The 16,268-nt window shown below is 36.6% G+C and overlaps 2 protein-coding genes across 2 annotated transcripts in view; one reads left to right on the forward strand and one right to left on the reverse strand.

The window, feature by feature from the left end:
- Nucleotides 1-7,934, forward strand: part of LOC135078281 (visual system homeobox 2-like) — a 164,653-nt gene extending 156,719 nt beyond the window's left edge. Inside the window, exons 7-9 of the mRNA XM_063972879.1 lie at nucleotides 5,581-5,711; nucleotides 6,755-6,937; nucleotides 7,677-7,934. Coding sequence (XP_063828949.1) covers nucleotides 5,581-5,711; nucleotides 6,755-6,937; nucleotides 7,677-7,934 — 572 coding nt within the window. The remainder of the gene's footprint in view (nucleotides 1-5,580; nucleotides 5,712-6,754; nucleotides 6,938-7,676) is intronic.
- LOC135077953 (uncharacterized) overlaps nucleotides 1-16,268 on the reverse strand; it is a 243,035-nt gene that overhangs the window by 218,766 nt on the left and 8,001 nt on the right. The window lies entirely within an intron of this gene.

The raw sequence follows: 16,268 nt of genomic DNA on the forward strand, positions 1-16,268 counted from the left end.
ATTGTTTGTGTCACTTCATTAATTTAATTAAATGTTTGAATCACTTTTGTAACTATAACAATTAGTTCTATCATAAACTGCTTGTTTTCTAATGATTTTAATTACACATTATCTATGCTGAACTATTTATTTCTCTCTTTTGTTAAAGTCAGTACCATATTATTTTATTTTTTGATCTTCAAAGCAATGAGTAGGTAGGTACTTTAATTAATAATAAATTTAACGATAAGTAATTATCATTATTTATTAATTTCGACCGTCTTTCGACTCTACTTTCTTCTTAGTTTTGCTTTTTTCGGAAATCACACTGTATCTAACTCAACTTATGAGCATTTTACTTTAGGCCATAAATGTCTATTATAATAATCCGATAAATAGGTAATAGCAATTCAAAACTACCACTTAATAACTACAAAGATTATCACTTTAAGTCACCCAGCTCCCAAAGTAACAGCCCTTAGTACAGACCTAACAACCGCGTAGAGGCGAGCGCATCTCCGGCCGAACCAAATGGATTCTAATGCGTCCCGAGAGCACCTTATAGAATTATCTGCCTATTATGCACTTGCTTTGTGCCTCTGCTTTCATCTCCGAGTGACACCAAAACGTCCATTACCGAATGGCGAAGTGCTCAACTCATCTCGCGGAATTTTCTACTCTATGGAAATGACACAAGAACAGATGACACTCGGTGTAATGGATAAAGTAACTCTCATCTAACATTATAAGACAAAAGCTTACAATCGTTTGAAGATAGCAAGTGCAGGATAAGTTGAGAGAAAAATTGTACACGATCAAACGAAGTGTGGAGAGTTTGATGGTCTAATATTACCTCAGATGTTTCCAAAGTGATTTATAAATGTAGCTCGTTGACACGCTATCCTGCCTTGTCAGATTATTCTCAGTCAGTTTATAGTTAAGCTAATATGAATGGTAGAAATTTGCCAGCCAAATACATTAATTTGTCAACAATATTCACTAAATCATGTCACACAATCTGTAACAATAGTTGAATTATATTCATTAAACTCAAAGCTTTTAACTCGCTCTACCGTTAACTGTAAGTAAAAGAATTAAGTGTCTCAAGCGTAATGAAGAACGATTCACCCAAAATTCAAATCATTCTGTGAAGAATAACACAAAATAAAACTTTAATAATAATCTATTATAATCTCCAGCATTAAACCAACGGATTTGACTCTTTCACATTTCCTGCGTCGCCATGCGTGGGTTTATGAACTCATTTCAATGCCCTACTAGGGCCATGTAGTTTTTCATCCAGTTTTCTTCTGTTGTTGATTTACTCGAACGTGTTTGTTTGCATTCGAGATGAGATTATGTATTTTTATAAACGCTGAAAGTTAAAACGACAAACGCTAGCTAATAGTTTTTAAAAACAAATGCTTTCCTGATCTATTTTGTAGAGCAGCATCAATCAGCGTAGGTACTTCCTAAAATTTTCCAACTAGAGGTCAGTCCCCAACGGTATAAGTAGTTTAACAAATTAAAGTTGGTATCCTTTTTGTATTGTGTATCAGTGTATTGGATAGAATTTACTAGCGAGATAACGCAAGATCTTATTCGTTGTTACCTATTGGTTTACTACTACGTTTGTATTTAAAAGTATAGCAGCACACATAAATGCGAGTCTATCCACCGCGCAGCGTAGGTTTCGGACATCTATCCTTGCCCTATCTGCTTCGGGCGGCCAAACATTAACCCAATTCGAGTATTTAACGCAAACTGCCCGGCTCATTACGCCGGACTAAATCAAGTGGATGCGCGTCAGGGTAATGGCGCAACTTGCTAATAGTCTGATGCTAACGACCTGATCGCTGATCCTCGGGTTACTTATGGACGGAGTTGGCCACCAGTGGTCATTATGGAAGCTGGACTAATTCGCGTTTACCTACTGGGCATATCGCAAAGTTTTGTTAGAGAAAACCTCCGTACAGTTTTCGCGATGATTTTTCCGCTAAAATTTTATTCTTCGTCCGATTCAGCCATATGACGTCCACTGGACAAAGGCCTCCCCCAAGGTATTCCACAATGAACGGTCCTGCATTGCCTGTATCTAGCTTTTCTCGCTACTTTTACCAGATCGTCGGTCCACCTAATTGCTAAAATCTAGTGGCTAAGATTTTATATCCTCACAAAATAAATAGGTGACTTTCAGGTTCAGACAAATCTACAGAGACTTAAATCACTAAAAAGCCTTTATATCGCAAAAGTAGAGTCACATCATTAAATTACGAAAGCAAATAACGCCGATTGTCCCAAATAAGTAAGTGGAGCGCAAGTGGCACTAGAAATTCATAAAGGCCTCTAATAAAGCCTAGTTCGGCCGAAACAGTGCGCGTCAATGGGCGGGAATCCGAAGACGTAACGTTTGCGCGCGCGCTGAATATTTAACGGCTGTGAGGGATGCCACCTCCCAGCGGCTCCGTAGGGCTACTAGTTCTGGAAGTGATGAAGAAATAGGGTAGGTACAGAACTGGTTATTAAATCACCTTGCGATTAAACTGAAAATAGCCATTGGATTAACGTGACAACTTTAATCTAAATTCTACATGACCAAACCAGCAAAACGTTAGGTTTAGCTATGCGATACAAAATACAGTTTCATAGATCTCATAAATGCGATCACCTTGGGAGTCAATATGCCAGCAATACGGTTAATCAATTTCTTGTGGACGTCTTGTCTTACGTGTGTGATTGATGACTCTCCTAATTGACTAATTGTATAGTTCGTGTGCGTACCACGTACTCATAATTCTACAATATTTAACCATTACACTGATACAACGAGTACTTCCAAATTGTGTCGAGGCAATTAAAAAACCAGTACGATATGTAAAAACTGCTTAAATCATGCCAAAACGCATGCATAATGTAGAGCACAAATTCCACAGGGGTGACATTCTCGAAACTAGAGCCCCTTCCGCAGCCCTAGGACTGCGATAAATTTTAATAACGCGAGCTGATTAGAGATGCATGCCGAGGCTGCAGTAAAAACCCCGTAAAAATACACGCAGATATTAAAGCGCTTTGACAGCAGCAGCCGCAGCCACGAGCAAGAGGCGAGAAATTAATTCAACGTTCGCTTGTACACACAATTGAAAATGTAGAGATGCTGCAGCAAGCGCGAATTTAGGCAAAGTAGGCAATCGACTACTTTGGAATATTTAGTCTACAAATAATCCTTACTTTTATTTGTAAAGTCCTAATTTTTAAATAAACAACTTGATAAAATCGAACTGCCTAAGGCGGGAATGGAACCCACGACCTTGCACTTGCCGGGCGACTGCTCTTCCAACTGAGCTACTTAGACAGTGGATGAACGCGTAACTAATTAAATTAATTAATACTAACATGTAAAGTAAGAATCAAAGTCCGCACTTTGTTGTAGAAGCTGATAGTTCTATACTACGAAATGATGATCCAATCAAACATCAAGAAGTAAAAGTTACTTTAAAAGTATATGATTCAGAAATATAATGAATGTTAAATGTAGTCTTGCCAGTCAACTTTTGTAAATAAGTGTTTGCAACGGAATAGTTGGTTACATTCATTGCAGTTGCCGGTTTTCTTTTATGAATCTGTTAATAACCTAGTAGTTAGTTAGTATTCCGTGCTAGTAGCATCATACAAGAAATGGATATAATTGTTTGTAAGCTTTTTCAGTGAAAAGACGAGGTTCAAAAGTTAGATTCAGATTCGTTTTGATAAGAAATGGTATTCACTTATTTGCCATATTGTATCTTCGATTGTAATAAGTAGGTACAACAATAATCAAGTGCAGTTTTCAACATTTAAATTGATTAATTAACATTGCTACCTATTATTAATAGGTAACAGATGACGACAACACATTTGGAAGTTCTTATTTTATTTGAATCTTTTGATCACTATGTAGAACTTTACAAAAGGTGGACTTATGCAGTGCGACTTTTGTCCAACATAAAAAAGGAGTGCGGTTTACCTGGTGAGCAAGTAATGTAGTACTTCGTTGTTGTTGCATTTTTGTAATTGAGCATTCCAAGAGCATCTTGACAATCAATTTGTCTACTTAGAATAGAATAGAATAACGTTTATTTTGCTGCCACATGAATACACATACATACATAAAACAAACGATCAACATTACAGAACCAGTGAAAAGAATGATAATTAAAATATGTATGATACTTATGTCACGCTTGTCCTAAGATCATGGTTAATATTCTTGTTCTGGACGCACGGCACCGCCATCCATCCCGCCAGCCGCCACTCGTAATGTAGCCGGGGCCAGATTCCACTGCAAGTGCACTGCCATGCCAGGGCTGACCAAAGATGCAAATAGACTTACTCATGAAATAAACTATTAGATGGAGACCTAACCTAGGTTTTTTATTCATGAACCAAAACCATGCTGCTTGACATGCTCGATTCATGATGTATTTTCGTAGAACATAATATTCAAAAGCGTTTAAAGAAAGTTTAGTTACCAGGCATTTAGTTGCATACATACTTTCTATATTTCATATCAGGGTTATGGTGAAATAGCTAGCTGTCTATAAATTATTTCTTTACCATTTTGTAGGCCTTTAAAAACACTTTCTGCTCACCTCACGACAGCATACGCAACGGTACAGTAAGAAACCACAAAGACAAAGCCCAGATTACGATGATATTCTTATCGCCAGATGTTCAAATTCAAAATACGATTGCGGTCAAACACCTGCCTGGCCCTGCATAAAAAAAAAATCAAATTCAAATAGTTTATTCAGTACATAGGCCCTTTCCAGGGCACTTATACAATTATACACGTCCCAAATATAGCTTGCCCTACCATCGGGACAACAATGGGCTAGTTCTAAGAAGAAGTGCGGAAGAAACTCAGTCACCTTTGTCAAACATTCTAGTTATGAGACTTGTCACCCCTGCTGCAACGAATGCAGTGATGAGATGTGAGATGCAAACGCATCGGCACTTTTACGATCTCGGCGCGTCACTGCCTCGTGCTGCTTCGCATTAATAATACAATGCGATGTAGGAACCTACATCACTGTAATGCAAGAGCTTCAGTTGTGAATCATAGTCTGTCGGGGTAAAATATTTCCATAGGGAAATATAATACATTGGCTTAAAATATTCCCTGTATCTACATAAGTAAATTCAATTATTTTCAATTCAACCTCTATGGAATTGATAAGGAAACTTTTCGAACTTTTTAAGCTAGTATATCATAAAGGAACTTCAACTAACAGATGCATCAAAAGTTAAGTTAACTTTTCTTTAAGTTTTCTCTAAGACAATTTACGATTATTTCCGCTGTCTTTTATAAAAACTATTTTCTTATCATATTTTAAAATAAGGGTTCCTTGTCCTGTTTCTTGAACAATTAAATAATTAAGACAACACTTAGTTCCTAGCCTTTCCAGTTATAATAATGTATTCCCTTTTATGCGTGTTATAAAACACCAGAGCTTTGTGTATGATAGAATAAATAGAGAAAGACAAAGATCCTGATCCTGACTTGAATACTTCTTGTTGCTTGGTTTTTATTTCCCAATATAAGTTTCGTGATTGTGGTTGCAGGCATGCACCGCAAGTCGCTGGAGGCGGCGCAGCACCTGAAGGAATCGGGGTCGGAGCGCGAGGGCTCGGAGGCGGAGCCCGACCGCGCCGCCTCCGCCTCGCCGACCCACCACGACGTGCACGACAACCAGGTACGACACTCACCTCGTGATGGTAGCTCATGCACGCCATGATAACCAGGTACGAGCCTCGCCGTTAGAGCTCATGCGCGCCATGAGCCATCTGACTTATAACGAAGCATCTCAATCTGGTCAGGTGGGGATTCTTGGATGGCTTAAACATGGAGCGCAGGTGCGGTTTTGTTCCCCAGTCGATGAAGCACCTGATGTCATGCCCTGAGTGCCCAAACAACTGCACTCAGGAGGATTTGATGAGTGCTACTGACAACGCCACTCTTGTGGCGGAGTTTTGGGCTGACACTGTGTAGGTTTGTTGTCGACACGAAAAGAAGAAGATCTCAATTCCAAGCCGCTTCTAACCCGCCATGGGAGCTCAAACTCATGCACGCCATGAGCCAATCTGGAAATCATTGAGGGAGGCGTATGTTTAACGGTGGATGTCCTGGAGCTGAAATATTGATAATGCTCCCAATTTGCATTATGAATTCACAAACAATCGTAACTTGATAAATTGATTACAGTTTTAATGCCCTTTCGAAGTTCTACACACTTCAAAATCGGAATTCTAATGCTTACAATAATACGCCTCCTGTTTTCGTAAGGATTATTGCATATCTCATTCAAAATGGAAAATAGTGGGTAATTTTTTGTCTCTTACCTGAGACTTATGAATGTATAAAAGAGAGATGAGTAACCCCTAAACGTAAATTATAGGAGACACTGACGAAAACTGATCACTCGGCACCGTATCAAGTAATCCACTTTCCTTACCTTTTTTGTGGTAGACCTTTATCCATAAAATAAAATAAATAGATACTACCCCAAACCTAAGCCAAAAAAGGCGTTACGAGTAGCTGAGAAAATAAATTTTTGTATCATTCTTCTCGACTGTTTCAAAGACTCTCAAAATACTTCTACAATCTACACAGTAGATTAGATACTCGTATGTGTTCACTTCTAACAAAGTCAATGCAATTAATCCCAAACAACATTGCCATAAAAACTTTACTAGGCGTCAAACGATCTATTGCAACATTGCTCTTTCATTTCCACAGGCGCAAAGCTCTCCTGGCAGCAGTACGACGGCCTCCTCGTCAGCCAAGGGCCGCGCGTCACCCGAGGGCGGCCGCGAGATGTACGAAGACCCCGAGGCCTTCCGCAACAACAGCATCGCGTGCTTGCGAGCCAAAGCGCAGGAGCACCAGGCCAGGATACTGTCTAACAATTTGCTACTACAGGTAATGACTTTACTTTTCTTTGAAAACAAATACATATTTAAACAAAATGAACTTAATTCACCTAAGTTGCTAACTAAGTAAATACCGTCATGTCACTGTATGTGTATATCACTTTAGATAACTAAAAGAATATCATCATCATCATCATTTCAGCCACAGTCCACTGCTGAACGTACGCCTCCCCCAATGACTTCCACATCACACGGTTGGTAGCGGCCTGCATCTAGCGCCTTCCTGTTACCTTTATCAGGTCGTCGGTCCATCTTGTGGGTGGACGTTAAAAAAATATCATCATCATCAATGTGCATGTGGATTGAGTGATCCTTGCTTCAATCTTAACATTAATCTTAACTTCATCGCAATGTTTTAACATATTTTAAGTAAAACTTCCTCGATTTTTGTTAAGATTGAAGCAAGGATCACTCAATCCACATGCACATCATCATCATCATTTCAGCCACAGGACGTCCACTGCTGAACATAGGCCTCCCCCAATGACTTCCACATCACACGGTTGATAGCAGCCTGCAGCGCCTTCCTGCTACTTTTATCAGATCGTCGGTCCATCTTGTGGGTGAACGTTTAAAAAATATACAACCATTTTATTTTTGGAACTTTTGCAAGAGACTTTAAGCAGTGGATATGATGGTGTTTTCGCCATGTCTCATAGTTTTATTTGTCAGTCTTTCCCCAAATACTGTAGTGTGGACTGTGGATGCTGTCACACATGAATGACCTCACCTTTATCGGCTTCCAGGTCCGAGGCCTGACCCGCACGCCGGTGAGCGGCGCCGTGGACGACGACGGGCCCGCCGACATCGACGTGGGCACGGAGCCGCCGCCGCTGTCGCCGCCGCGCTCGCCGCGCGCGCCGCTGGGGCCCCCGCACGTGCCCCACGGGCCCCACGGGCCCCACGGGCCCCACGGGCCCCACGCGGCCCACGGGCCCCACGCGGCCCACGCGGGCCCGCACCCCGCGCACGCGCACCTGTACTGACGCCTGAACTCTCACGAGTGTAATTAATGTACATTCTAGCCCTAAGCGTATTTAAATCCCGTTTTTTCGTGCAATACCTTCGTTTAAGTATTTATCTGTGTATGTGTTAGCGCTGTATAAATCCCCGCCCGCTCGCGAGTGTAGCCTAAGTACCTACCTAAGTGTAAATCGATTAGCTGTGTAAATTGGCACTAAATTTAATTGGAGGCCTGAAATCTTAATAGTTACTTTTGGAACTGAGTTCTGAAATATGAAGTCGCTCTATCGAATATTGTTCACAACGAAATTTGAATTTATGAATCGCCGTTTCGACTTGTATTTATACTTTCGCCTATAAAAACTTTAGCTGTTTATATAAATTATCTACAATCATAAAGTTGTATTTATTTTTTATCAAAATTGTATATTCTATTCTTACTTTATTTAAGATCTTTTAGTGAAAAACTTATAAAGTAGAGACTTATCAAAGTGTAAAGAATAGGTCGACAAACACTAAACAGTTTTAAGTTTGATCTAAATCCATTGATGGTTGCTTAAAAGTGCTTTAATATTATTTTTGTAACTGTCACTTATTTATTATAGATTTATTTATAGTCTATTAACTATTATAAAAGATATTTTGCAATCTCATTTTCTGAAAATTCATGTTACTTACTAACACCTACTGTCAACAACAATAATGTCGTATATTATGTCACCGTAATATTGTGAATTACGTCAGATTATAATCTGACGTAGTTAGATTACAATCTAACCTAACCTAACCCACTGTTAGTTTACAATCTCACGCGTTATATTATAAACTGACAGAGTTCACAATTTCACGTTGACATATACATTAACCGTGCTTAATTTAAAGTGTTTGTCAACCTTTTCACAACATAATAACTATTGCAAGCATTTTATAATATAAATTACGAAATATTGTGTATCAATATAAGCTTCCATAGTTACTATATTTTGTAAAGCTCATGCATTCCCATTTCAGCTAAATCGAACGAATACATCGAAAACATTCCGCTAAAGACTTATTTAAATGATGTATTTTGTTACGCAGTATTGAAACTTGTAGTGCGAAGTAGTGCGTATTACTTATAAATAGTCAATGTGTAAAATTTTGTTTCCTATGTGTACTTAGCTCTGTTTATTTTATTATTAATTGAACTTTTCCGAGAAATATTTATTGTCCTCTCTACATTTTCGTTATAAATCTTTATTTATGTTTAAAGAAATAATAGTAGTATAATACCCCACAAAAATAGCAATGCACCGTTGAAAATTATTAATAGTTACAATATATTTGATAGCTATACCTATTAAAAGTCGGGTTCAGAACTAAAATTCTAGTAAGATTTGAGAAGAATATCAGAAAACGTTAATTTTTTTATGCGTTCACAGTAAATTGTTTGATTCATATTAGAAAACACACAGAACGAATAATAATTGTAAGTTTTAAAATCCTATTGTGTTATTTTTCCTGAGAACTAATTTATTGATTTACATCGTAGTAAGTACTGTGCCTACTTTTTATCCACGATAATAGGAAAAACTTGAATTAAGCTCTGTGTTGCTGTAACAACTTGCTAGATTTTGGTTCTGAAACCGGCGATGTCTTGTAAATGTTATAACACGATACTGAGTACTTACATTTGCGTGTACCGCGTACTCTTGTACTTAATTAATATAGAGTTGTAATATATTTATTGAAATAAACAAATTAAACGAAATTAAGTAATATGGAACGTCATCGTAATATTTAAGATTATTCCGATGAATAAACAACTGTATAAATCATTATTTGCAGTTTCTGTTAAACTCGTAGTCCCTCTATACAAATTTGAGTCCACACTTGCGGCCATGTGACGTCATAAAAGACTTCCACTCAAAGTACCAGGAGCACATAAATATAATGAGGTAATTGTCGTTTGTAAATGTGACAATTACTTAGTAAAGGACGTAAGTATGTAACACTGTTTGTCCTCCTATGTTTATCTCATTCCCTCACATGGGATAGGCCCAGAATGGGATAAAAATACACAAATGTCACTAAGAAAAAAGAGATAACAATAGTTGAATGTCCGCTCAAAGTACCAGGACAACATACAAAGACGGTCTGTGTAGGTGTGACAGTAGTAGGTATATGTTAGATAAAGACATGTATAATATTTATATGCCGTCTCATTCCTCCGCAATATTTATGAGGGTATATCACTATAAGAAAAAGAGCAAGACGGGTTATGATCTTATTACCCATCTCTTTCGGTCCGCATGTTTATGGGGGTAGTCATATAAATATTTGACATAAAGGTGAATAAATAATTCTCCTGCTGAATTATGTTCTCCTATAGTCTTTTTCACGTAAGATGATTCGTATGACGTTTCGAGTTTGAAAGTTATAGAGATGTCACATAACTAAACCATAGCGATTTATCTATCGATTTTTTTCTAAGAGTTAGTAAAACCTACTTTTAGATAAATATTTTGTATAGGTGTTATTTAACAAAAAACATGTTTTTTTTAATTACAAATATTATTGAAACATTTTTTATTGATAATATTCAAATTCCATAGACTTCATGTTCAAAAAAACGATTCCTAAAAAGTACAGCCCCCCTAGACAAAACGCGACTTTTTGATCGAATCGAAAATCGAATCCGTCAAAACTCCATACAAAAAAGGGGCTTTTCGACCACTTTGCGACTGGTTTGCGATTATAATTTGCACTTTGTCTAGACCCACTGGTTCTATTTCTTTAAATTAAAAACTTTAATTTATTTTCAATGCGCTTATTAAAGTCAACAATCGAAAAATATAGTTGATTTTTGTGATGTTTTTAATAACTTAGTATTCACTGCAATCGATTAATGAACCGCGGAAATAATCGATTTTGTTATTCAACAAATACCCCAGCACTAAATCTATTCCGTTTCACACATTGCGTACATTAAATAAAAAATATTTTTACATCGTATTTAATTAAAATATAATCAATAGACTCAGATTTTACTATATATTTCAAGACAAGTAGTTAATTATTTTTTTATTATATTGCTGATAAAATACAAATATTTTTTCAAGAATATTCTGCGTATGTAGTATGCGTAATATGAATAACCTTAAAGTGTCATACGGATCATCTTAGGTGAAAAAGACTATAGTACCATAGAAATAATCGAACACCAAAAACGAAGAAAATCAAGCAACTTTTGAGGCATATGAGGCGATCAAAACACACTACAAAGCCACTCCACAGGTAATTATCAATCGATCAAGATCGAATTTTCCACAACACCATAAAAATATTTTCAGGTAGGTATGTAATTACTTTAGCATAAAACAGTACGAAGGAAAATGTGGAATGTCATAGTAATATTATATTTAAGATTATTCCAATGAATAAACAACTGTATAAATCGTTGCCTGCAGTTTCTGTCAAAACTGGTTAAACTAGAAGTTCCGACACAAATAAGAGTCTAAATTTGGGCCATGCGACGTCATAAAAGACAACCAAATTCTACTCAAAGTACCAGGAGCACATAAATAAAAGGGGGTAATTGTCGTTTGTAAATGTGATTAAAGGACGTAAGTATGTAACACTATTGGTCCTCCTGTGTTTATCTCATTCCCTCACATGGGATAGGCCTAGAATGGGATAAAAATATACAAATTTCACGAAGAAAAAAGAGATAACAATAGTTGAATGTCCGCTCAAAGTACCAGGATATCATACAAAGACGGTCTGTGTAGATGTGACAGTAGTATATGTTAGATAGAGACATGTATAATATTTATATGCCATCTCATTCCTCCGCAATATTTAAGAGGGTATATCACTATAAGAAAAAGAGCAAGACGGGTTATGATCTTATTACCCGTCTCTTTCGGTCCGCATGTTTATGGGGGTAGTCTTATAATTTTTTGACATAAAGGTGAATAAATAATTCTCCTACTGAATTATGTTCTCCTAGTACCATAGAAATAATCCAACGCTAAAAACGAAGAAAATCAAGCAACTTTTGAGGCATTTGAGACGATCAAACATACTATGCCACTCCACAGGAAATAAATCGATCGATCAAGATCGAATTTTCCAAAACACCATAAAAATATTTTTAGGTATGTTTACTTTAGCATAAAACAGTACGAAGTAAAATGTGGAATATCATCGTAATAATATTATATTTAAGATTATTTCAACTGTACACTGTATACAACGTGTCCCAAAATTCAAGGATAAACCGACGCCACAGGACGGACATAGTCATGACTACTTTAGGAAAAATAAGGAAAAAAATCTATCTCAATTATTTTTTTACTTACACAATAAATTATGAAATTCGACGAAAATTGACACCCCTTATGATATTTTACATTACCACGACCACAATTTTTCAAATATTCCTGTTTTTCTGTTTATATCGACAACTTAAGTAGTGCTGCTGTTCACCCCAACTCTTAAAATCCCCAAAATCCTTGCAGTTTTTACACAAAAGTTAATCAAAATATGTTATTTCCTTAAAATTTTCAACGATTTTTACTTTCACTCCACTTTGACTCATCGTTTTGTAAAAAAAAAGTATGAACACTACTGCGGCAAGTTTTTTATAAAGTTGACGCAACTATCCAAGATTCCAAAATGGTATAATACTCTAAGAAACCTAGTCGCAAAAAAGATATGCGTACCATTTTTACAAGCACTTCGCTTGTTAGCTAGTATGGGATAAATCTTGCAACTGAATTTAAAACCAGTTCTCCTTAACCAATTGAGCTAAAATTTGGTACACTTGTGTAAGTACGATGACAATGCAATATTATGGTACTATTGAGCTGGATGGAGTCTGGAGGTGGCCATAGGAACTCTTAACGAAACGGCGGAATTGCATCTAGTTTGGGTTCGTTGGACTTGTCTTTTAGAGCACTTTAGTGCTAGATGATGTCCAGGGTCCTGATAATGAAGTCAAGAGGTGGCAGAAGCTGGCCATAGGAACTCCTAAACGAAACGTCGGAAGCTTATCGAGTTTGGGTTCGTTGGATTTGTCTTCCCGAGCACTTGGGCCATGAGATTGAGAAACAACTGAAAAGTTTAAAATAAAGTTGTAATAAAAAAAAAACTTTTTTTAAAAACAAGCTTGACTTCGTTTGAAAATTATAACTGACTTCATCATCAGGACCCTGGACATCATCTAGCACTAAAGTGCTCGAAAAGACAAGTCAAACGAACCCAAACTAGATGCAATTCCGCCGTTTCGTTTAGAAGTTCCTATGGCCACCTCCAGTCTCCATTCAGCTCAATGGTACCATAATATTGCATTTTCATCGTTCTTACATAAGTATACCAAATTTCAGCTCAATCGGTGAGGAGAACTGGTTTTAAATTCAGTTGCAAGATTTAACCCATACTAACTAACAAGCGAAGTGCTTGTAAAAATGGTACGCATATCTTTTTTGCGACTAGGTTTCTTAGAGTATTATACCATTTTGGAATCTTGGATAGTTGCGTCAACTTTATAAAAAACTTGCCGCAGTAGCGTTCATACTTTTTTTTTACAAAACGATGAGTCAAAGTGGAGTGAAAGTAAAAATCGTTCAAAATTTTAAGGAAATAACATATTTTGATTAACTTTTGTGTAAAAACTGCAAAGATTCTGGGGGTTTTGAGAGTTGGGGTGGACAGCAGCACTACTTAAGTTGCCGATACAAACAAAAAAACAGAAATATTTGAAAAATGGTAGTCGTGGTAATGTAAAATATCATAAGGGGTGTCAATTTTCGAAGAATTTCGTAATTTATTGTCTAACTTAAAAAATAATTGAGATATATTTTTTTCCTTATTTTTCCTAAAGTAGTCATGACTATGTCCATCCTGCGGCGCCGGCTTATCCTTGAATTTTGGGACACGTTGTATAAATCGTTGCCTGCATTTTCTGTCAAAACTGATTAAACTAGAAGTTTCCTACACAAATAAAATTTGAGTCTATATTTGGGCCATGCGACGTCATAAAAGACGACCAAATTCTACTCGAAGTACCAGGAGCACATGAATAAAAGGGGGTAATTGTCGTTTGCAAATGTGATTAAAGGACGTAAGTATGTAACACTGTTTGTCTTCCTGTGTTTATCTCATTCCCTCACATGGGATAGGCCTAGAATGGGATAAAAATACACAAATGTCACTAAGAAAAAAGAGATAACAATAGTTGAATGTCCGCTCAAAGTACCAGGACAACATACAAAGACGGTCTGTGTGGGTGTGACAGTAGTATATGTTAGATAGAGACATGTATAATATTTATATGCCGTCTCATTCCTCCGCAATATTTATGAGGGTATATCACTATAAGAAAAAGAGCAAGACGGGTTATGATCTTATTACCCATCTCTTTCGGTCCGCATGTTTATGTGGGTAGTCATATAAATATTTGACATAAAGGTGAATAAATAATCCTCCTGCTGAATTATGTTCTCCTAGTACCATAGAAATAATCGAACACCAAAAACGAAGAAAATCAAGCAACTTTTGAGGCATTTGAGGCGATCAAACACACTACAAGCCACTTCCACAGGTAGATCGATCAAGATCGAATTTTCCAAAACATCATAAAAATATTTTTAGATATGTAATCACTTTAGCATAAAACAGTACGAAGTAAAATGTGGAATATCATCGTAATAATATTATATTTAAGATTATTCCAATTAATAAACAACTGTATAAATCGTTGCTTGCATTTTCTGTCAAAACTGGTTAAACTAGAAGTTTCCTACACAAATAAAATTTGAGTCTATTGGCTCTGTGCACGATTACAGCGCCAACTAGCGTCCACAACTTTGTGGGCTCTGTCACATTGACATTTAGGTCGTATATTTGTGAAAAATTATCGAAATGAAAAAATAACAAATATTATCGACTAATAAATTGTTGTGATATCACGATTTGGGTGGAAAAAAGGTTTTGAAATCATTTTGGTCATTCAAATCAAATGAGGTAAGTCCTAAAAGTGTGTTTAATTTTGATTGTGTCAGGGTTTGTTTACTTCATTTATAGTTGTAGTTTTACAGTAAAACAAAAAGAAAAAGCTACTTTAACGGTTTCATTATATAACAGTAAATATAATTAAATGTTCCTGTATCGCTAGTAATAAATTAAATATCGTTTTCAGATCGAAATGAGTATTGTTTTGAAGACCGGGTTTGTGAGTGTTACAATATCAAATTCCAACCACAAACCGTATTTAAAGGAAAGTTGTTGGTATTGGCTGGACAAGTCCGAGATGTAGGAATTAGGAACAAAACAAGGGCAGAGTTCAATAATTCACGCTCTCATCATAAGGCAAACATCTGTGCACAACAACTACTGTGACTCATTTTTGTACTACCACGTTGTATAGTTTAGTTATTTCCAAATTGTAAACGGCTATTAAACCAGCCCTATCGAAATACAGTCCACTCTTTTATTTTAGTTCCCAGTAGGACCCTTTTCATGCGATTAATTAATGATATTAAAATGTATTATGTAGAATCGCTTTGCCATTGACAGATACATCTGATGACAGAGCTTACATTATTTCTACTTTTGACCACCATGAGCGCTGCGATAGATTATGTTACCCCCACCTAGTACTTCGCACCCAGCGAATATTTGGGCCATGCGACGTCATAAAAGACGACCAAATTCTACTCGAAGTACCAGGAGCACATAAATAAAAGGGGGTAATTGTCGTTTGTAAATGTGACAATTATTAAAGGACGTAAGTATGTAACACTGTTTGTCCTCCTATGTTTATCTCATTCCCTCACATGGGATAGGCCTAGAATGGGATAAAAATACACAAATGTCACTAAGAAAAAAGAGATAACAATAGTTGAATGTCCGCTCAAAGTACCAGGACAACATACAAAGACGGTCTGTGTGGGTGTGACAGTAGTATATGTTAGATAGAGACATGTATAATATTTATATGCCGTCTCATTCCTCCGCAATATTTATGAGGGTATATCACTATAAGAAAAAGAGCAAGACGGGTTATAACCTTATTACCCGTCTCTTTCGGTCATCATGTTTATGTTTATGGGGGTAGTCATATAAATTTTTGACATAAAGGTGAATAAATAATTTCTCCTGCTGAATTATGTTCTCCTGGTACGATAGAAATAATCGAACACCAAAAACGAAGGAAATCAAGGAATTTACAAAATTAAAGCAACTTTTGTGGCGATTAAACAACTAGCCTAGCCACCAAAGAAAATATTTAAATAACTAAAGTGTTGTCGTTTAAGAAAAATCCTTATCAATATTTTTTGGATCAGGGAACACATTGAACAGCCCACCTAATA

The sequence above is a fragment of the Ostrinia nubilalis genome, chromosome 14 (genome assembly GCF_963855985.1).
Source record: "Ostrinia nubilalis chromosome 14, ilOstNubi1.1, whole genome shotgun sequence".
NCBI lineage: Eukaryota > Metazoa > Arthropoda > Insecta > Lepidoptera > Crambidae > Ostrinia > Ostrinia nubilalis.